This window comes from Alligator mississippiensis, chromosome 2, assembly GCF_030867095.1.
Source record: "Alligator mississippiensis isolate rAllMis1 chromosome 2, rAllMis1, whole genome shotgun sequence".
NCBI lineage: Eukaryota > Metazoa > Chordata > Crocodylia > Alligatoridae > Alligator > Alligator mississippiensis.
This window is the reverse complement of record NC_081825.1, coordinates 274,149,737-274,171,909: the sequence shown is the minus strand read 5'-3', so window position 1 is coordinate 274,171,909 and position 22,173 is coordinate 274,149,737. Positions and strand designations below refer to the sequence as shown.

The 22,173-nt window shown below is 42.7% G+C and overlaps 1 protein-coding gene across 2 annotated transcripts in view; it reads left to right on the top strand.

Annotated features, from left to right (window-relative positions):
• Nucleotides 1-22,173, top strand: part of TTC7B (tetratricopeptide repeat domain 7B) — a 266,729-nt gene that overhangs the window by 56,733 nt on the left and 187,823 nt on the right. For both annotated transcript variants that reach the window (XM_059723173.1, XM_006271821.4), the window contains exon 5: nucleotides 11,578-11,699. In XM_059723173.1, coding sequence (XP_059579156.1) covers nucleotides 11,578-11,699 — 122 coding nt within the window. The remainder of the gene's footprint in view (nucleotides 1-11,577; nucleotides 11,700-22,173) is intronic.

The window sequence follows — 22,173 nt, the reverse complement described above, 5'->3', positions numbered from 1 at the left end:
TTGAAGTTGATGGCAAAACTTCCATTAATAGCAGTAGAACCAGGATTTTATCCCAGTTCTCTCGCTCCTCCTCCAACCTGTATTTGCCATATTTCCAGGGCCATTGAGCCCCATCCTCTGCATCTTCAGGCACTTGTTAGCCAAAGGAATCTCTAAATCGTCACTGCAAACCCTCTCCCACAGTACAAGAACACTATCCAGAACACCCCATAATATGCTGTAGATAAAAGCAAGGGAGATGAGGGCATTGCCAATGTCCTACCACTACAGCTACAAGGAAGTAGTTAGCTAATATATGCTTAAAAGATCCTAAGGAAAATACCCATGTAAAAGAGAGAGGGGAAAAAATCCCAGGATCCATTCCAGTCTGACTGGGGGGACAAATTAATCCTAGCTCATTTCAGCTGCTGTCAGTGCTGTGCTGTTATCACTATCAGCCATGAAACTTACTATATTCTGTCAAGTTTAAGGCAGCTGTTTGGGGTATTAGATATGAGTACCAAAGTAACCAGTCTAAAAATGTGCAGACATCAGGGAGCAGGCCATTTTCCACATAAATTGGTTGTCATGTTTAAACTGACACAAGCAGTGCCTTTAATGTTGAAATCAATGGGCTTTGGCAAATACCCAGTTCCACTTACATGATCTACGTGGCTGCCTTGCCTGCAGGTATCTTAAGTTGCTTATGCTGGAGTTAGGAAAGCAAAAGTGAATGGAAAAAGCTTTAATTTTCTACATGCTCCACAGCTGTTTGGTAAGAGCTATGTGCTTTTCCTCAGCTGTTTGTTATAATATTCCACACAGTAGACATACAGCTGGAAGTCCTAGAGTGCATGTGACAGTCTCTCCCTCCCTCCCACCTTTGGAAAACTTTTTTTTTTCTTTTTATGCCATTGTTGTAGATAAATGTATTTGTCTTCAAGTACATCTAATGGCAAGGACTTTACCCTCTTAAGCCTTGAGGAAAACCAAAATGCCCTTTTGATCCTTTTCTGTCCTCTCACAGGCCTTAAATCGGCCAGTTTCAGTTCATCAGTGCCACCATGTCTGCTTGTAGAAGGCCCATTGAACCTTGGAGAAAGATCTGTACTCGGACGCTGCCAGAAAAGTCTGTCTTCACGCATACTTGTACAACCCAGAAAATTAACACTCAAATCCCCTTACTTTCATATATGATCTGCAAGAGATAATAGAGGGCAAAGGTGATCTGCAGAACTGAAACTAAATATTCCAGAAGCAGTTCATTGATTTGCTTTGCTTTAAAAAAAATAAAAATAAATATCCTGTGCATGAAGGGGCTAACAGTACTGGCAAAATATTGTGGGGTAGCAAACTGTGAATGATTCTACACCTTATAATGAGGGTGTAGCTGGAAAGCAAATGTTTTAATGTTAATTATGCTCCAAGTGTCCTCCATAGTATTTTCCATTCTTTCTGCTGTAGGCTATATAAATGTTACCTCGCTGTTTAGAACCAAATGGGCTCTGTACTGTTTAATTCATCCTGGAGAAGTTAGAATTGAAAAAGTAAATAGTTATCCATCCCAGAAAGAGCTCATAGCACTATAGAATGACCATTTTAATCTTTTTAGCAGTACAAAAGCTCTAAAATACAATTCGCCATATGGTGTTTTTCTGTGGCAGACAAATCTATCCATTCAGTGTCCTCTAGGTGCATTAGCTTATCAAATCCTAGCTACTTCACTTGGCGTAAGCACTGCCAGAATGGAAACTTTCACTGTTTTAATTGAATCCAGTACCTAATATTGACCAGTCCTTTATCTGGATGCTACAGATGAAAAATAATCTGCTGTTGCTTTGTGATATTCAGCACTTCCCAAAACTTAAAGGGGAATAGGAAGAGCTGCTCTGTGGCCCAGTTTACCCAAATCCAAAATAACGTTTTAAATTTAAAACGACCCCCAAATCATTAGATTCTATGCATAGAAAATTTGCTGTGACCCCAGCCTTGCCACACAGTAGCCAGGGCCAGTGCTGGAGCTGTTGCAACTGCCACTGGGTTGTCGGGCTAGTGTTGGAGCAAAGTATTCTCCATGCCCCAGTTTTTAAGTTTTTGGAGGAGGACTCCATGCCCCAGGTTGAAGGAGAGCCAGAGCATAAACTGGAGCCAGAGGATAGTGCAGGCAAGGGGAGGAGGGAGCTGGGGGTGGGGGGTGGGAGGGAGGAGCAGAGGAGATGGGATGGCAGGTGTGGTGGTGGTGATGGGGGAGTGGTAGCAAGAAGATGGCTGCAGGGCAGGCAATCACTTTAGCTTTGACTTTTAACTTTGGGTCAAGGCTGGAGTCAGAGCTGCAGTAGCTGTTTGCCCCTCTGCTTGTACTGGAATCCAAGACAAAGGGCTTTTCCCTGTGTTAAATGGAGGAGAAAAACCATTCTTGGATTTGAGTAAATATGGCATTTGGTAATTGACTCTCTCTGTGGTATGTTTTCCCGTTGATAGATCTTCAGATATAGGGAACTGTCTGGTGTTTTATAGCTGTTCTATGTCTAGATATGTCCCCTGTATTGGTGGTAGGTGTAAAAACTGGTTGTTTTATCTCATTTCTGTATCTGATAACTTTTTATAAAGTTAAGATACTGTCTGGATTTTCTTCTGAGACAGCTCTGCACAAGTGAACCTCTGTGTTAATATTTGGACTTCTCAATATATTGAAAATAAATTGTACCTTGTTTTCCATCCATCCATCCATTCAGATAAGGTTTTAAAAACATTTGAGGGTGGTGTTCCCTCCCTTTCACTCCTCCTTCCCCAGTCAAAGCTGGCATTTCTGAGGTGCTTAGTGGTAGGGGAAATTGTTCTGGCAGCTGATTCTCAGGACCTTAGGCAGATTACTCTCTGTGCCATAATTTCCCTATTTGTAAAATGGGGAGAACTTTGAAGTTAAACTGTAGCTGTAAAACATGATACTATTAAGAATTAACAAAATTCTTATACCTGCCCTTCAGACCCTTTCCTCCTCTTCACGTGCTCCCTTTCTCATTTAAAAGAATCCCTCCCAACTCAACCCCACCCATGAAACTATTTTTAAATTTGTGGCACCAATATAATACCTATGTAGCATCACACTTGTTAGATATTGGCTTTCCCTGCCCTTATATTTATCTGTTCAGCTTGCAAGCTCTTTGGGCCAGGGTCTGTCTGCTCCTGTGTTTGTATGTTCTTACTTGGCCCCTAGGTACTGCTATAATCATAGGAGGGCTGGAAGGGACCTCATAGGCATCTGGTCTAGCCCCTCCCTGATGTATCCCAGGCAAGTGTTTGTCTAACCTGCTCTTAAACTTCTAAGGATGGAGATTCTACTATTACTCTAGGTAGCCTGTTTCCAATGCTTGAGTACCCTCAGAGTTTCATAGATTTTCATAGACAGTAGGGCTGGAAGGGTCCTTGAAAGATCAAGTCCAGCCCCCTGCCTCAGGCAAAGTCAGCAGGGGGTCATAGGATCCCAGCAAGATAAACATCCAAATTTCTCTTGAAGGCATTCAAAGTAGGTGCTTGCTATTCCAGACCTTGGGAGCTGGGACAGTAAAGAAGTTCTTCCTTATGTCCAGTCCGAAATGGTATTGGAGGAGTTTATGACTGTTTGACCTTGTTATCCCTTGGGGAGCTCTAAACAATCATTCCCCCAGATCCTGGTGAACACCCCTGATAATCTTTTATAAGCAGCCATCAGATCACCCCTGAGCCTGCACTTTTCCTGGCTGAAGAGTCCCATAGCTCTCAGCCTCTCATAAGGTCCGTTTTTCTGACCTCTGATCATGCACGTGGCTCTCCTCTGGACTCTCTCAAACTTCTCCATGTCCTTTTTGAATTGTGGGGCCCAAAACTGGACGCTGTACTCCAGCTGCGGCCTCACCAAGGCCGAGCACAGTGCGAGGATGATGTCCTGGGATTTGCTTGAGAAGCATCTATGGATGGAAGCCACTATCTTGATTGCTTTACTAGCAGCAGCATCACATTGAAGGCTCATGTTCATCCTGTGGTCAATCATGACCCCTAGTTAGAAAGGTCCTTCTAATACCCAGCCTAAATTACCCCTGCTGCAGTTTTATTGCTCCTAATCCTGTTCTCTATGGCTGTGGAGAAAAGCCCAGCTCCATCCTCTTTGTAATCATCCTTCAGGTATTTGAAGTCTGTTCTCAAATTCTCCCTGCCCCCCCCCCGCCTTATCTTCAGCAGACTAAATAATCCTAGCTCTTTCAGACTTCCCTCATTAGTCTTGCCTCCCAGGCCCCTAATAATTTCCAAAATGTCCACATCTTTCTTGAAGTGTGGGTACCAAAACTGTATGCTACTCCAACTGAGGCCCAGTCCTGAACAGAGTGGAAGAATTGCATCTTTTGATTAAAAGGAGTATCACTTGCAAATACAATCCAGGATTTTGTTGCAATAAGAGCAAACTATTAGCTCATATTCAGCTTGTGGTCTACTGTAACCCCCAGGTCCTTCTTTGCAGTACTGCAGCCTAACCAGTCATTCCCCAGTCTGTATTTTTGCATGCGGTTATTTCTAATTAACAAACTGTGGACTAGACAAAAGTACTTTAAGGTGGTGAAATAACTGGGTAGATCATCATACTCAACAAGTAGGCAACAATGACTTGGTGTCTTGTTAGGAGTAGGTATCACATGGGGTTCCCCACAGGTCTGTCTTGGGTGTGGTATTGTTCAACATCTTCATCATTGATTTTGATGCTAGGATTGAGGGTATGCATAGCAAATTTGGGGGCGACACTAAGTTGGGTGGAGTTGTAGATGCTCCATAGAGTTGGACTAAGATCCAGAATGATATGAATAGACAAGGTACTGCTATAAGGAATCTAGTCCGTGATGATGAGTTGTACAACTCTAATTGCAATAATTTTTCTGTAGACTAAGGGGAGGAAGGTGGGGTGAGATGACATAAAAGTTATGTGCTTCCCAAGCAGGTCTTTCTACAGAGTCCAAGAACTGATGTCTGTTAAATAATTTGCATTTTATTTAACTTTGAGGCTTGCTGGAGATGTTTTTATTTTGTTGGCTTTATCTCTGTGTGGGTTATTTTTGAATCCACCATTTGATGGCTATCAGCTGAGTATGGTATCTTTCAAGCGCTATTTGAAGATGTATGTGAAAATAACTTCTGGACCCAATCCATTACCGACTGGATAGGGGTTCTTATTGCAAGTACTATTAATGCCACACAATGTTCAAGATTAATCAGCTATAAAAATGAATTATCAACTCTGCTCTAAAGGATGGTTGGTTCCTCTTGGTTAAAACTAAGCTATATCGAAGAAGCAGTATGCAAGCAATGTCTGCACTGCTCACGTGCAGTCTATTTTGGAGAGGGCACTAAGGCAAAATATCCATTTATGAGTACTTACATTTCCCTGCCCTTAAAGGCAAAGAAGAAGTCTAATATTAAAGCAGCAATTCTATAAAATGGAAAACAGTTTGTAAAGGAGATGTATATAACTTTTTGTAGCCATTATATCTTGCAGCAAAATTTGTACGTGGATCTTATTCTTTATTAGCATTCATTGTCTATTTATTCACTTCCTAAATTTTGCTTTTGACAAGTGCTAGAGCCAGTGTAGTGCATCCACACAGGTCTGGATAAATTTGTGCGACTACCATGTATATTATTTTGGGTAAATTATCCCATTACTTTTTGCCGTGTAGTAAAGCTTTACAACCTTTACAGCACTATTTATGGAACCCCGTTTCTGCATCAGAAATAGATCATTTCATTTCATGCTAGCTAAACAGCTATTACTAATGTCTTACCTGAATTATAGGCACATACTGTCATATCTACAACATGTATAAAATATTTTCTTTCAGGAATGGAGGAAATTTTATTCAGATCCTAATGAGTTAAGCGCCCCTCCCCCCCCCCCCCCCCCCAAACAGCTGGATCATTTATACACAGACCTTTTCGTCCTGTGATATGTTGGAAATCCAGTGGGTCGGAGCAAACTCGATTAATCAAGACTGCTCTGCATGTGAGCTGACACGCATTGTGCTGCTTCACGTGCAGTTGTATAAGTGGCAAAATGCACATCAGCACGCAGAAAATGGCAGTGGTGCACTTTTGAACTAAAACACCTGTGATGTGTTAATTCAAAAGCGAGCTGCTGCCATTTTCTCAGTGCTGACGTGCATTTCAACACTTACACAATTGTATGTGCTACAGTGCCGGCTGCTTTTAAAAGTACATGTTTGCGCCACAGCACCAGGCACAAAAGCCAGCATTACAATTTATATTGTTGCCACTAGCACTCTAGAATGCTAATCTGTATAGAATACTAGTGGCAACGGTACAAACTGTAATGCTGTATTTTCTTGTGTACCACACATGCCTTTTTCCCAGAAATCAGCTGCTAGAATTTCGGGTGAATATTTTAAGTGAGGATATTTGGTAGGAGTCAGCTCTGTGCATGCTGCCTCACTGGGGCTGAAGCTGGCTTGCCAGGGGCTGCTGTTCTGGTGCCCCCTCTAAATTAGTGCCTGGAGCTGGTACCCCTCTTGGGGGTGGGGGGGCTCCCAGTTCCACTACTGCTAGGCTCCCTAGGTGCCCTGTATGCTCACTGCGCTGCCTGTGTGCAGGGTTAGTGTCCCTTTTTTTTCCCCTGCAGGTGCTGCCACTGATATGGCAGGACCCTCTCCATTGGCGTCAGTTTGAGGGTGTCCTGAGGCTGGATTCTGCTGTATATCTCTGCTTGTCATCAGCATAAACATAGGCAGCTGTAACAGGAGGGTGCAACAACCTGTTTTTTCTTGTTTACTCCCTGGCAGGCTGGCTTTGTTAAAAAGGACACCCTCATGCTGCTGCTGGGGAGACCCTGCTGTTGAAGGTGGAATTGTCCAAAGTGAAGTGGAGGGGAGGGGAAAGGAAGAAGGAGAATGTAATCCTGTGTTTACTGAAGTGAAACCCTCAAACTGCTGCTTATAGACCCTTCTATTGCAGATGCTGTTACTGGGGGAGGAATTGTCCATAGTTAACCAGTAGGGGACTGATGCAGCAGCCACAGGCTGTTGCTCCCTTCTACTGAAAACAGAGAACTTGTCTTATTTGGGGTGGAGTGGTGTGTAAGTTTGCCCACCCCTAGAGTAGCCCCTTCGTGGGACAGCTTTTCACCCATGGTACATTATTTAAAAAATGTAGCTGGGGGACTGGATGCGGCCCGCCAGGCCATTTTATCCGGCCCACGGGGCCCCTTAAAAATTTAGAAAATTTAATATTAATCTGCCCTGGGCTGCCTGTCATGCGGCTCTTGATGGCTTGCCAAAACTCAGTAAACAGCCCTCTGCCCAGAATAATTGCCCGCCCCTGCGCTACTCATACAAGCCTCGTTTCTTAGTTATCTATTGACCTGTCTGTGATGGTTATCACTTTGACTACCAGATTTGTTTTGCATATGAACCTTGTTAAAACAAACAAACAAAAACATAGCATAAAATTAGGTTGTTTAAACTAGGTTCTGAGAAATGGTAGAGTCCTGTGGGCCTAACTCTTATCCAGTTTACAGTGTGCATAAATCAGGAGTCTCTACACAAGTCAGTTACGATTTTGTTGGTGTAACTCTAGTGAAAGTGAGATTGAAATCAAACCCTTTAACTCTTAGGCATCCTGCCCATGATGGACTCAGGTTTTCCTCTTTCCATGAAATTTAAATTTGGTTAGGAAGTTGTTTTCTTCACTTTCTTCTTTTTCTTTTTTTGCCTTTAAATTTGAATTGCATTCACCCTGTATTTTTGTTCTCTCTCTTTCTAATCTAGGAAATAACTTTGTATAGAAGATGTTTAATTAGGGTTCCTAAAGTAATACAAAGCCTTGACACTTCAGTAGCCACAGGGAACCTACTTAACAGCCAGACCTAATAATATCATAGATGTTTCATAGTTTCATAATAGCTAGGGTCAGGAGGGACCTGAACAGATCATCTAGCCTGACCCCCTGCCACAGGCAGGAATGAATGCTGGATTCACATGACCCCAGACAGGTGATCATCCAACCTCTGCTTGAATTTGCCCAAGGTAGGGGCAAGGACCACTTCACTGGGAAGTTGGTTCCAGATTTTGGCCACCCTAACTGTAAAATATTGCCTTCTGATCTCTAACCTAAACCTGTTCTCCATCAGCTTTTGACCATTGTTCCTTGTCACCCCAGGTGGTGCTGGGGAGAAAAGGGCTCTGCCTATTTGCTGTTGATCCCCCATGATGAGGTTGTAGGCAGCTACCAGGTCCCCCCTCAGCCTCCTCTTGCTTGGGCTGAACAGGTTCAGGTCCTTCAGTCTTTCCTCGTAGGGCCTGTCCTGCTGCCCTCTCACCAAGTGGGTGGCCCTCCTCTGAACCCTCTCCAGGCTGGCCACTTTCCCTTTTGAAGTGCGGCAACCAGTACTGGACGCAGTACTCCAACTGCGGCCTGACCAAAGTCGCAGAGAGGGGGAGTATATCACCTCTCTGGACCGGCTTGAGATGCACCTTTAGATGCATGACAAGGTATGGCTGGCCTTGCTGGCTGCGGTCTGGCATTGGCAGCTCATGTTCATCTTGGAGTCAATAATGACCCCGAGATCCCTTTCTGCCTCTGTGCTTTCAAGAGGGGAACTCCCCAGCCTGTATGTATGCTGTTTGCAGAATCTGATTTTTGTAATTGGATGTGCAGTGAAAAAACTAGAGATTACTTTCCTGGAGCTTCCAGAAGAAGCTGAGGGGCTGCTCTTCTTTCATTAGACTTCAGTATAACCACTCTAGTGTGCATACGTAGGTGGTGGATGTGCTGAAATACTTTAAATCAATGGTCTCCAACCTTTTTATGGTGAAGATCACTTTTTGTAAGTAAAGGGCACCCCAGGATCTACTGCCTCTGTCCCCCACCTCCTTGGACAAGCTGCTCGGGCTCTGACCCCACTCACCCAGCCTGGCCCGGGCGGCAGGGGTGTGGCAGCCCAGCCATGTGCATCCTGTCGCTCCTGATTGTGGAGCATCTGACAGACTGAGATTGACTGGTTGGTGACCACTGCTTTAGATACTGACCTGAGGATATAGTTCCTTTGTAGGACATATTGCTTGCTTGGTGGTGAAATAAAGAAATCTTGACATAGATAAAGAAGTTGCTAACAAATTATACTAGAATTGTGTTTTGCAGTCAAAGTATATATTTTCTGCTTTAAACCAGCTGACCATGGGATGGCTAGGTTTTAATACCTTTTGGATGTACTTTCCATCAGCTGTTGACGGAACTACCAGTGAAAGTAAACAGGTTATTAAGGTGCATTGGAAATTTGAGCACGAGTTACTCTCCCATCGTTGGCCTCCATCATCCTAAGTTTTTGAGTAGTGAAATGCTTTGTCTACACGTATTTCATTTTAAGTCCATGACAAACAGTCCTCAAACAATTTCCACAAGAAAAAGGTAAGGATGTAGGAACATGTTAGTAATTATGAGCATGTGCAACAGAACACTGAACAACTGCATTAAGACTGACCCCTGGACAATTATGACAACATGCAAGTGATTGGTAAACACAACTGGAAATGCATTATAATAGAGACAGCACATTGTAAAGAACCTTGTTCATAACTGAAGTTTTTTTTTTCTTGTCCAAGAACTCAGAAATGCCAGATATTTCCTGATCAAAACGAGCAGGAACTGCTTATAGAACTTTGAATGGAAGAAACTGCACTGCAGACGCAATGCAAGTCTGATTTGGACATGCAGTAGATTGGCTGTTCAATGTTCTACTGCAGGGTTTGTCAACCTATGGCTTGTGGGCCAGATCCAGCATATGAAGTCTAATATGGTCCATGACTTAATAATGGTACACCAATCCCCTACTTTTACTTTGGTTGGCCTTGTTTTTTGCAGAGGGCTGCTCTTTTGCCCCTTGTATGCCCTGCCACCTCTGCTTGCTGTTGCTGCTGAATCAACCTCTCCAAGTTGTCGCTTACCATGTTTTTTGGCAATGGCTGCATTAGGGGTGAGAGCTGCCTTCTGTACGCATTGGGGGCGGCTGGGGCAGCAGCAGGGGATTGGTTGTTTATGGCAGTTGCTGTACTGCAAGCTGTGGCAAACTGCTAGTAAAAGATTGCTAGTCTCTTCTACTGCATTGCTTTTGATTTTATTAGAATGAACAATGCCTAAAAAGTTAAACCTGGAAAATTCAGGTAGGTAAAGCTATGAATGCATATTTCTTCTACTTTTGGAATGTACTAGATACCCGCCATCCCATCCAAGGTATGTCAAAAAAAAATACTCACAGCTTCCTAGTGAAGGGTATTCCTGCACATTAACTCCTTGCTCACTTTCCATGTTCAGTTATCCGTTACATTCACAGTGTATTTAGAATTTGAATTGGAGCTGAAGAATGCTGCTGAAAGAAGTCCTAATTTAAGATAGTTTCTCTCAGTTTGGAATGGCTGCAGTTTTTTAGCTTTTGGAAATATAAAGTTAGCACTCCCTTTCAAGTACATTTAACTCTGCTTTTATCAGCATTTCAAAAGGTCTCCTATAAAATGGAAGCTATTGAAAAGCTGCCTATTAGTCAAACAGGTGTTTTTTGTGAATGCCCATGAAGAACTACTAGTTCTGAGAGAAATCAGTTTAGGATTCTCTTGTAAAATATTGCCTACTTGCAGTTTCTACAACTCAAAGTTCATTGCAGGAAAAGTTGCTTCTTAATTTGCACTTTTTAAAATACTTTGATCTTGCTGTAAATGGATTTAAAAAAACTAACTCATTCTTAGCATTTGGCAGAGATAGGGCTATATTTTGTCTGATACTTTTAAAGAGAGAACATATGGAATTGTAGACACTTTCCCGCGGGGGGGGAGCCCCCCCACATGCCTTGGATTGACTAAAATAGCTTCTTTCCATATGTGTTTTTTTTTTTTTTCCTTTCAGGTTTTTCATGACTGCTAGAATATAGGCTGTATATGTAAAAGAAAACCCAAGCTAAGCTTAGAGCTTTGAAAAGGCAGTAATAGTCTAAACATTAGAAAATGCTTACTTCAGTCTTTGAGGCATTGGTCTACTTTTGGATGGAAGGATGGATAGATATATCTATCTATCTATATAGATATAGATATACACTTTCTTGGATTTGTGTGGTAGAGTTGGTCTTAACTGAGTTATAGAATCTGTGTATTCATTTTTTTTTTTAAATTTAAATGGAAGCAAAGCCATTTACATTTTGAGTGTTACTCAGAGGCACTGAGCACTGTCACCAGCTATTACAAAAGGACCTTGTAACTGCACACATACAGTTCTCACAATCCTTTATATAACTTTCTACATACAAGTTACATCTTCATAGGCTTTATAAAATTAAACACAAGTTCAGTGAGAAATAGTGTGGAATAGAGGGTTTTATATGTAAAATTTAAAGAGCCTGAAAAATAAGGAAATGAGGAGGGTTCCCTAGGTAGGCAGAGATGGAATGAGAGAAGCTTTCTCCAAGCTTATTTATCACAGACTTCCATCCTACCAGGTGATCACAACCCTCTCCTTTTTAAAAAAAATCAATTATTTGTGCTAATCTGATTTTATTGTTTTGGGGTTTTTTTCTCTTAGATAATAAATACCAATATACAGAACAGAAGCCCTAAACCGGGGCCTGCTGCACATGAACAGGAACTGAGTTTTTTCTTAGAAACAGGACTCCAAAGAGCACATGTTTTGTATTTCAAGAATGGGTAAGATTTGACTTTGAAACTTTTTATTTATCACTTAAAAATTAGAATATGATTCTGACAGATACCTAATTTCTACTTTATTACTGTAGTAGAAATATGTTGGTTGAAAATATTTTATTTGACTAGCTATATAGCATACCTTATTCTATGCACCTTTTACTATTTTTACTTTAAAGTGAAAGTAGTACTATTTTAAATAAAATAATTGCAGTGTTTTCTTATTGATCATTATTAAATGTAGGAAGTTAAAAGAATGTGTGTAACTTCTCTATTTTGTGTTCAGGCTTCATTAATGCAAGTTATTAGAAAAGACTGAAAACAAATTGGTTTTATAACTTTTTTTCTAAATCTCTTCAGTTATCACTTATTTTAATATTATGCTGCAGGATTAATGTGCATGAAGACAAACAGTATGTATATATATCCTCTCTGTACCTACTCTGTAGATCCTTTTTTAGATTGTGCATGGGAGATCATTTATAACTTTGTTTAAAAAAATAAACATTAGTCTAAAGGTAGATGTAGAAATACATCCCAAACATTGCAGAAAATGAAAAAAGGAATAAAACCCTGTATTTATTTTTAGCGCTTCAAAACTTGGCATATTGGGCTTTAAGTACATTTCTGGCATTTGTTGAAAATGTAATTTGTCAGCTAGTTTCCTGGGCTGATTTTTTTTTTTTAATTTGTTTTTTATGAGAAAACATGCTCAGACTGAAATCCTGGTTCTATTGAACTCATTGAGAGTTTGACACAACAGGATAAGGGAAGGGTTTTCATCTAAAAATCATTGGAATATTGTTCAAATGAAAGTAAACAGCACCATTGGGAATGAGGAGTTACGCAGTGTCTGTAAAGAGTTACAGCTTTTGATCCAAGTCATGCTGGTTGACTTGCAAAGGCTCAAAGCTCTGAAACTATATGATGACTTCAGCATGGAAATTGTCAGAGTTTTAGAAGTTTCATTCTTAACATATTGAAGTGTAGTGCCCCAAATAATAGAAATTTGGAAACCATGTTTTGCGTCTTTTTTATCACTAAATTGTGGGGAAGAATGGGACATTCTAGAAGCTTCATTTTTTTTTTTTTTTCATTTACCACCATTGGAAAAATACTGATGGGTTTCCTTCCTGCATGACCTACAGCACAAATATAAAATGACTAGTAATGGGAATTAGAGAAAAAATAGGTACAGGGTCTACAGTTCTGAAAAGTTGAATAATAGGGATTGAAATACTGAATGAAATCATCCTCTCTCTGGGTACAAAATCTTTCTTAGTCCTTATTGGTTAATGTCTGGCACATGCTCTGGAGAAAGAGGTTTTTGTCCCCTTAAATATTTTAGTATAATGTTTTTAGGTTGCATACATCTGTGGTCACTCTTTTGAGATTAAATTCCAGGCGTCAGTGGTCAGGTCTTGTAGCATGCAAGCTGGGGAAGAAGGATAGCTTCAGTTGTAGGGTGTCAATCTCTGTAAGTTCTTCCGTTCACCTCCTTCATGACCTGAAGCAAATTATAGTCTCCCCTTGTAGGAAGCATGTGTATTGGATTCCACCAAATTAAAGGCATTACAGATTTCAAGTAACACTATTGATATCAAAGTTATGTGGGTGTGATGGACACACGTAATAAACCTGTTGTTCATTCATTGTTAGGTACTTTTGCATACCTGTTTAAGAGTTGCTTTTGGTTTTGTTGGCTGTCTCACTTTTTGCATAGTGGGAGAACGTCCAAACAACTTTACCTAAGATATTTCCACTAACAGTTTTGGTAAATTCATTTAAATTTCTATTTAAATCATTACTTTTCAAATTAGCTTTATGTGACTATCCCTATACTTACTCAAATAAAACAAGTTTTTTTTTCCCCCTGGCTGGGGGGAGGGGGAAGAGGGGAAGTAGGTCCTCATTTTATATTTACGTATCAGCAACCCCTTCTCCCCCACATTAAATACATTATCTATCATTAAACTGCTGCTAGAAGCAACCTGCGCTCAGGCATGGAGCAAATGAAGCTGACTGAATGGAGCCCAAGCTGAGTTTGCCCATAATACACCTGGCCTACGTGGCAAACATACTGATGGGAACAGTGTGTGTGTGTGGCTGGCTGGCCTTTAAAAAAAAAATTAAAAAAAATGGACAGTTTCTCCCCCAGGAAGGAACTGGCACTGGGCCTGGAAGTACTGCAATATCAGGCCAGCACCAGGAGGGCCAGTGCCAGCCCTGACACCTTCCCCTTGGTGCCAGAAATACTTGTTGGGGTCCTTTTATTGATTTTTTTTTTTTTAAATGTTATTAAAACTTTTTTATCTTTTTACCAATGTTTCATAGTGCAGAAACAACTATATAGCTAGCTAGTTAGCTGTATGTTTTTTATATGAAACCCTTAAACAACATGCATCAACTTTCTACAAAAAACAAACTCTTACAGAAATCTTTTTCTTCATATAGCACCCCATGAAAAAACTTAACTTAGTAATCACCTGAAGCTCTCAGCCCTTCTCATCAGTCTCTCTGGTTTAGTGAAAAAAGCACATCCAGTCCTTTTTCCTCCACTTCTTCTCCACCTCTTCCTCCCCAATCTCTTCCTTGTCCTGAATGATGTAGTATTTCAGCTCCACTGAAATTTCAGGCCCTTTTTCAGTGAAAGCCAACCCTTTAAACACCCAGAGGTTTCTTCCTTTCCATAAACTAGTTTTAACATGTGTTTAAAAAAGTCCTTTAATAATGTTTCCTCTGGTCCCTTTTGGTATGAATCCATATAGTACCATCTCCCATGCTAATGACAGGTTTATTTTGGTGATATTCAGAAAGCGCTGGACCTTTCCCACACCCTATTTGTATATTTACACTCCCAAAACATGTCTCATTGCTGCTTCTTCCCCACACCTCTCTCTTGGTCATGTTGATGAGCTCCACCTTCGTTGCATTTCTCTCACTGGCAAAATATTACTTACAACAGTTCACCCGAGGTCAGCATGTTCACCTTTTAGTTGTTTACCTGTCACCACTTCCCACACCTTCTTTATTTCTCCTTCTGTGAAGTTTCTCATTGGCACCATCCTGTCTCTTTCCTTTACCTCTTTTGTCAATTTGTTATGATCCCTCAGGACCTCCAGCACTACCTTCCCTATTTTATAAATCTGCATGATTTTATAACACCCATGGATTTTTCAAAGAGGTCTGATATACTTCTTTGAGGTCCATTTCCTTCAAATTGCAGCTGCATGAAATTGGGTGATGCATACTGCTTTCCCCTCTCCCTCCATTACCACCTTACAAAGCACGCTTACATATTTTGAATAAATGAACAAGCCCAAGTCTGGCAGCCACAGTCCCCCCCACCCTCCATCTCTCTTTGTATGGTTCAGCTCCAGCCAACCTTTCTCTTTTTGGCTTCCCAGAAAAATACATATTTCCCTTTTGTACTTTTATTATCTGTTACCATGTCTATGGGAATACAATTCCCATATATATAATAATTGGCAGCAGCACAGCCTTAAATGCTTTTCCAGCAAAGGACAGTGTTAGGGGTGCACCGATAGAGATTTTGGGGGCCGATAGCCAATATTTAAGGTGACATATTGGCCAATGTTGATCTGATACAGTTGCCTCCAGGTGGTAAGTCCGTGTGGTGGAAGGGGCATGGGGGGGCAGATCAACGCCCCCCCTGGTGAGGGAGGGGGCAGGGGTAGCTGCTGCCTGGTGGTGGGGGGCATAGGATGGAGCCACGGTTTGTGGGGTAGGGGCAGCTGCTACTGCTGCTTGCACCCTGGGAGGGCAGGGGCTGGGGGGGCATGTGCCCCTGTATCTCTCTACATGGTGTGGAGTGGGTGGCAGCTGCAGGGTGAAGCCAGAGCCAGGGCTGTGTGGAGCTTTTTTTGCTGGGGGCTTGGCTTGAAGCAGGCTCCAGCAGTGCTGGAGGGAGGCTGCAGCCACCCCAAATTTCAGTGCAGCTCTGCTCCCAGCCCCGCACTGCTGCCTGCCGCAGCTTTCCCTGGCACTTGCATGGCGGTGTGCATTTAGCTGGGGTTGTGCCAGGTGGTGGGTGGCAGCATGGGGCTGGGAGCAGAACTGCGGTGAAATTTGGGGTGGCTGCAGCCTCCTCCCACTGCTGCTGGAGCCTGCTCTGAGCCCAGCCCCTGGTGAGAAGAGCCCTGTGCAGCGCTGGCTCCGCCTCCACCCTCCAGCTGGAGCCCACCCTACACCATGCAGATTCAGGGGCACATGCCCCCTGACTCTCACCCTCCTGAGGTGCAAGCAGCAGCAGGAGCTGCCCACAAGCCACAGTTCTGTCCTGCGCCCCACTGCCCCTTCCCTTTCTCCTCCCCTTCTGACTTACCAACTGGAGGCAGCTCCCCATTCTGCCAGCTCTGCTCTGTACTGCACTGCATCTGCACGCAGCACAGGCATTTATTAGCTACGCTATCAGCCCCATAGGGCTGATATCCATCATAGACAACTTCCTTCATATCGGTACCGATCTGATATCGAACAGAACCGGAGCACCTCTAGATAATATCCTTCTCGACAAAAACCAGAGTATTTGCCATAGTCTTGCTGTCACCTTTTTCCACGCTGTATTACCTTTCCCTTTTGGAGTTAATCGGGATCCCTAGCGCTCTGACTCTCTTATTTGAAAGCCCAACTTCGCCAAGTCCCTCCAGTACCCCACTCCCATAATGGTGCTTTTTGACCTATTTAGTTTAGCCCCCGTTGCTTCTCTGTGCTCTGATGCATGCTTTAGCACCCTTTTCATTGAAAGTCCATCTCTAACTACTACATTTGTCATCTATGTATAGTACACTTTTTACCTCGCCCCCTTCTGGTATCTTTACTCTGCTTATGACCGTGTCTTTTCTTATTCTTTGTGCTAACTGTTCCTTGCTGTGCACAAATAGTAGTGGTAACAGCGGGCACCTTTGTCTCACCACTGTGTGAAACTTTAAGGCCCTGCTTAGGTGCCCATTAATTTGTACTTGACTGTGCTTCTCTACAATAACCGTATCTAACATACCTTTCCCTGGAACCCCATTTTTCCTGGCACCTCAAATATGTAATCATGATCCACTCTGTCATATTCTTTTTCTAAATCTAGGTTTTCTATAACACTTTTTCCTCTCTTGGATGTGGGACAGCATACCTCTAATCACTTCAGAGGTCCTTCTGCCTGGTGCTATGCATACTTCATCTTCATGTATTATCTTATGGAGGTTTTTTCTCATCCTCAAAGCCAGCATCTTGGCCATTAACTTATAGCCCAACTTTAGCCCAAATCAGTCTCCAGTTTTTTGAGGAGTTCCTTCAACCCTTTCCTGAAGAGTAAGATCATAACGCCTTTTGTAAAATCTTTCCCTACTTCCTCCTGTTTCCATCACTTCCTTGAACACTTCCACTATATCCCTCCCTACCCATGCCCAAAACTTCTTGTAAAATTCCATATGTAGTCTGTCTGCTCCCTGGTGATTTCCCTCTTTTAAAGGTTTTTAAACATTCCTCCACTTTTAAGCTTATCTTTTCTTTAATTTTCTTTGCTTCCTTCTCCTGTACTTTGTCTTCAATCTCTCTTGCAAGAAATCCCTCATTTTCTTCCCGTCTGTTTTCTTCTGGTATAGCTTTTCATAAAGTTGTCTTGTTGCTTCCAGCACCTCCTACTTTTCTACCTGGGCACCACCACCTTCCTGCACTGCTTTAAGCTCTCCTTTTGCCACCTTCTCTCTGCCTGAAAAGTAGCAGAGCTACTTTTAGTCCCCTCAGGTGCTTGTACTAAGAACATTTTCTGTCTTGTCTGTCTTTTAAACCAGGTTTCTAACTCTTGCCTTGTTTCTTCTAGTTCTTTTCATACCTGTCTTCCTTCTGTGGCTTCTTTTAGCAGCTCCTGAATCTTTCTTTTAAAGGCCTCTTAGCTCTTTCATTCTTTTCCCCACACATTTTCAGCCTTCATTTCTGAAGAATTCTTCCACCATTTACCATTCTCTCATACTCCCAAAATATTTCTTCAGTGTTCGCCACCCCTCCATACTGTCTCATATTGACATACTTTTTCATTTTGTAACAGCTGCAAATTTAACTTCCACAATCCTTTCCCTCTCATGGAGCTCTTACCAAGACTAATTTCCACCTTCAACATCCAGTGAGCACTAAAAACTACATGTATGGTTTCTTTCTTCCTTATCCTTGTTTATTTGATACAAGCACAAAGTGAATTCTTGATTGTGTTTCTTTCTACTGGGGTCTGTTCTAATGGGAACTTTCTCCTCTGACTGCACAATTCTTGGTGACTCTTCTTTTATTATATTTGTTAACAGTCTGGATGAGCTGTCTAAAGCTCATTTTCCTCCTTCTGTTCTGTCGCCCACTTTGATTATACAGTTGAAATCTCCCACTATAATGTGTAATCTCCCTCCAACCACATAAACCACTAGCATTCTAAGCAGCGCATTCCTTCCATTCCTCTCCAGTGATGCATAGTGTTGAAACTGTCTAATTCTTTTCTCCCAACTGATAGTATAATTTGTTGTAGTCTGCCACTGGTGACTTCTGCTTGCTTTGCTTTCCACTCTGGGTTCTTGAATAATAGTGCTACCCCTGCTGCTCAGTTCTCATTTGTCCCTGATGACCAAGAGGGCTACCATCTCCACCTTTTCCACAAAGTGTTTATAATCCCTCTACCTGGGTATACCACATTGTAGGCAGATTGTCCACCCGTACCTGGTTCAATCTGTTCCCATTGTTTCCTTAACATACTCCTGACATTAAGTGAAACTATTGTCAATGCCATTTATGGTTGTTTTTGAGTGCACCTGTCCCTTTATGGTTCATCTGTGCTACTGCTCGGGGTGTTCGACTTGTCTCTCTCCCTCACTCGCATTCCTCTAGCCTTTGCAAACTGCTGCACCGCTTTCACATTTAGAAAGGCTTGCATATTCCTGCCTCCCTGCCTTCTAGTCTCCACTCTGGGCTAGAGTCCAGAGGAGTTAGTAGCAGGAAACTATTCTCTGGCTCTTCCTCTGACTCACCTCCCTCTTTATCAAGTTTCTTCTTCCTAGTCTTCAGCCCCTGCATTTTTTTTTATATTCCGAGCCTGTCTGTCTGTTTCTTTCTCTTGCTCCATCTCCACCTCTGTCTGTAGGGTGTTTTCTTTTTTCCCCATCCCCACCTCAGTGTCTGAGCTGTTTGCTGTTCCCGCCTTCTCTCCCTTTCCATCTCCTGCACTGCTTCAATCACTGAAATTTTGCCCCCCTCCTTCTCTGTCTCACCTTCCTACGGGGTTTCTTCCACCATTTCTACCTCTTGTGTCCAACCTCTCCTCTCCTCTGCTCTCTTCTTCCAGGTTTTGTTGTTCTTCAGAGGGTCTGACTATACTTGCAAATGCTTTGGGGCATCTATGATGCAAGTGTCCCTCTCCCTTACAAATAGTGCATTTTAGGTACTCCTGGCACTCTGGTGCTATATGCTTCATCCCTTCACATCTGTTGTGCACTGTGAGGGGACAGTGTGTGGACAGGTGTACCACCTTTCCATATTTGCTGCACGATTTTGGTTGCCTGTGATGCATATAAAACGCTGCTGTGCCCCAGTCTGGATCGCTGATGGGAGATGCAGCACCCCACCTGGGCTCTGCTTGTCTGCTTGTAACACTACTCATGCCCTCCATGACCCCATCCAGATACTGTTTGTCTCTTATTTTCTCTATTGATATGACCCTTTGGTTGTATTTTTTCCATCCGTCTTTTGCCTCTAGTAAATCTGCGTACATTTGACCTATAATCACTCTTTCTCTTGACTTTTTTTTCCTCTGCTGTGAAGTTTATCCATCTCAATGACTCCCTCCTATGTTTCTCCGTATGTTTCTTCCAAAAGTTCTCATCTCTTTCTCCATCCTAGTAAGTCAGTTCCCAAGTCTTTCGTTTCAAGAAAGCAATCAGGCTGGTAAGATGCTCCACTTGTACTTCCAAAATGTCGAACAGTACCTTTATCCAGGGAATCTATGTCTGTTCATCATCAATCCCATCTATGTCCCGTTGCCAGCTAAAGGTGCCTTTATCCATAGTCCCTGCTCCTGTATAGCTTCTCTCGGTGCCTCTTCCATGTTTTCCTTCCATGCCACTACCAGTGGACTGGCCTGCTGTTGTGCTCCTGCCATCCTCTGCTTCTCACCTGATGTACCTGTTTCTGTTACTCCTGTTCTGTCTCTCACTCACCTCTTCTCCTGTCTGTGTGGGCCGGGCGCGAGGCATGGCCCTTTTTGCACACGCAGGCTATGGCCAGCAGTCCAGGCATGCAGGGTAGGAGAAGACCGGGGGCGAGCTAGAATTAGTCACGGACGCGTAGTGGTTAATTTAAAGATTGTTTACTTACACCAAAGGTGGTCGTGGCGTAGGCTGGACAGTTTTCCAGGCACAGCTCCGCTTAAATCCTCGTTGGAGGATTACGACAAGTTCGCTCTCTCCCACGGAGTTGTTAAAGCTCCGTGGGTCCGTCTCTTTTGTGCGCAGGAAGGGATACGTCTAGGAATCTATCGGCGACGGGGAGAGGCCAGAGGCTGGTCAGGCCCCTGTTGCCTTTTAAGAAATGCATTGGGTCCGTAAGGATCCGCGGCGCTTAGAGATCTTCACACAGCGTGAAGTCTCCTTCTCCTGGTGTTCGTGGAGTCCTCCAACTTGGACAGAAACCACACAAGCTTTTTATACGGCTAGCAAGCCAATCGCTAGCCACCACGTATGCATAATTTCACGTGAACCAATAATGTGGCTCGAATTTCAATACAAATGGCGGGAACTCTTTGCACCGAGCATTTCTTAGATGCAAAAAGAAATGCACCATGCAAAGAAAGCTACAAATTGGCGGGAAATTCTCCATTGCACCAGGGTTCTCTTCTGCAGCAGAAAACTCCACCGTGCAAAGAAGCTGCAATTTGGCAGGAAAATAATTTAGCAGTGCCGAAGCACACACAAAACAAAAATCACAACTTTGGGTTGTGACACTGTCTTCCTTTTGGTGTCGCTGTCTTCATTGCTGCCTCTGCCATTGCTCCTGCTGTCACCTTCTTTCTTCCTTTCTCCTCCACCTTCATCTACTCTCCATCTGTCTCTGGATCTTTATTTCTTCTCTCCAGCTCTTTTTTCATCTCATACTTGCTTGCTGTCACTGTCATTGTTTTGAGCTTTGGGTCTTCCTCTACTCCTTGCACACTCTGATCCCTTTCTCTGCTTTTAAGGCAGAGATTAGGTTTTTAATGCTAATGAGAACATACTACAAGGACAGGTCAGTACAGCCCATCTGAATAAGATGTTGTCTGGCTATTGGGCTCAGTACCCCTCAGCGCCAGCTCTCTTTCAAGATGAAGCGAATCACTGCACTGAATATATTTTAACTTCCTCTTCACTCCCACAGCTGAGGAAGCAGTGCCTTTCTTTTCCATTTCCAATTATGCCTTTTTCTTTATGAGCCTTAAATGTCTGGCAGACATCGCCAAACGTCTGTGTAGCTGAGAGGCTCTGTCGCCCACTCTCTCAGCCTGTCGCATGTGATTTAGTGTGGCCTTGCCCTCTATGGGGTGGAGATGGATCAGGCAGCCCCATGCCTCATCTGCAGGATTTGTAACAAGAACACTCGGTTCCAGTTTCAATGAGGTGCTAATTAGCATGTGGATTCTTTGTAGGTGGTATCTAGAGTACATACACATACTGAGCAGTGCTGGGCTGTGGACTCACCATGACTTGAAATGCTATTGATTGTACTGGGGCCTAGCCCAATGAACTGTATAAGTCAGGACCCTTTTGCCTCTGGATTAATATAATGCACAGCTTGTACCATGAATAGGTAGGCACACAAGTGATGCTTAAAAGTTTGTTCATAGAGTAGCTGTGCTGAAAACTACAGTAGTTTGTAACAGGTTAAAGTGCATCAGTTCTGGATGGGCTAATTCTTTAAGTACCCATAATAATTTTCATATAGGCAACTGGCAGTCACTGGTGCTCCTGTGTATCTTGGGGGAAGAGTGATAAAGCATTTAATTTTAGAAAGGTAAAAGTGTGAATATTTTGAAAATATGTGGAAAGGCAATTATCTAGGGAAAAAACCCTACTATTTCATATTAGAAAAGTAATATTTAAATCTTAAAGACAAATTTCAGATACATTATAGCAGAAATGCAAGTTAGGAGAAACAGACAGTTACTTCTGGTTCCCTTGGGAACAGACAAGTTTCAACTTTTACATGAGAGACAGGAGTAAGAAATAGGACATAGAATCATAGAAAATTAGGGTTGGAAGAGACCTCAAGAGGTCATGTAGTCCCAACCCCCTGCTTAAAGTAGGAACATCCTCAACTAGATCATCCCAGCCAAAGCTTTGTCTAGGCGGGTTTTCAAAACTCTCAGGGATGGAGTTTCCACCACCTGTCTGGGTAACCTGTTCCAGTGTTTTACTACCCTCCTAGTGAGAAAATTCCTCCTCATATCTAACCTAAA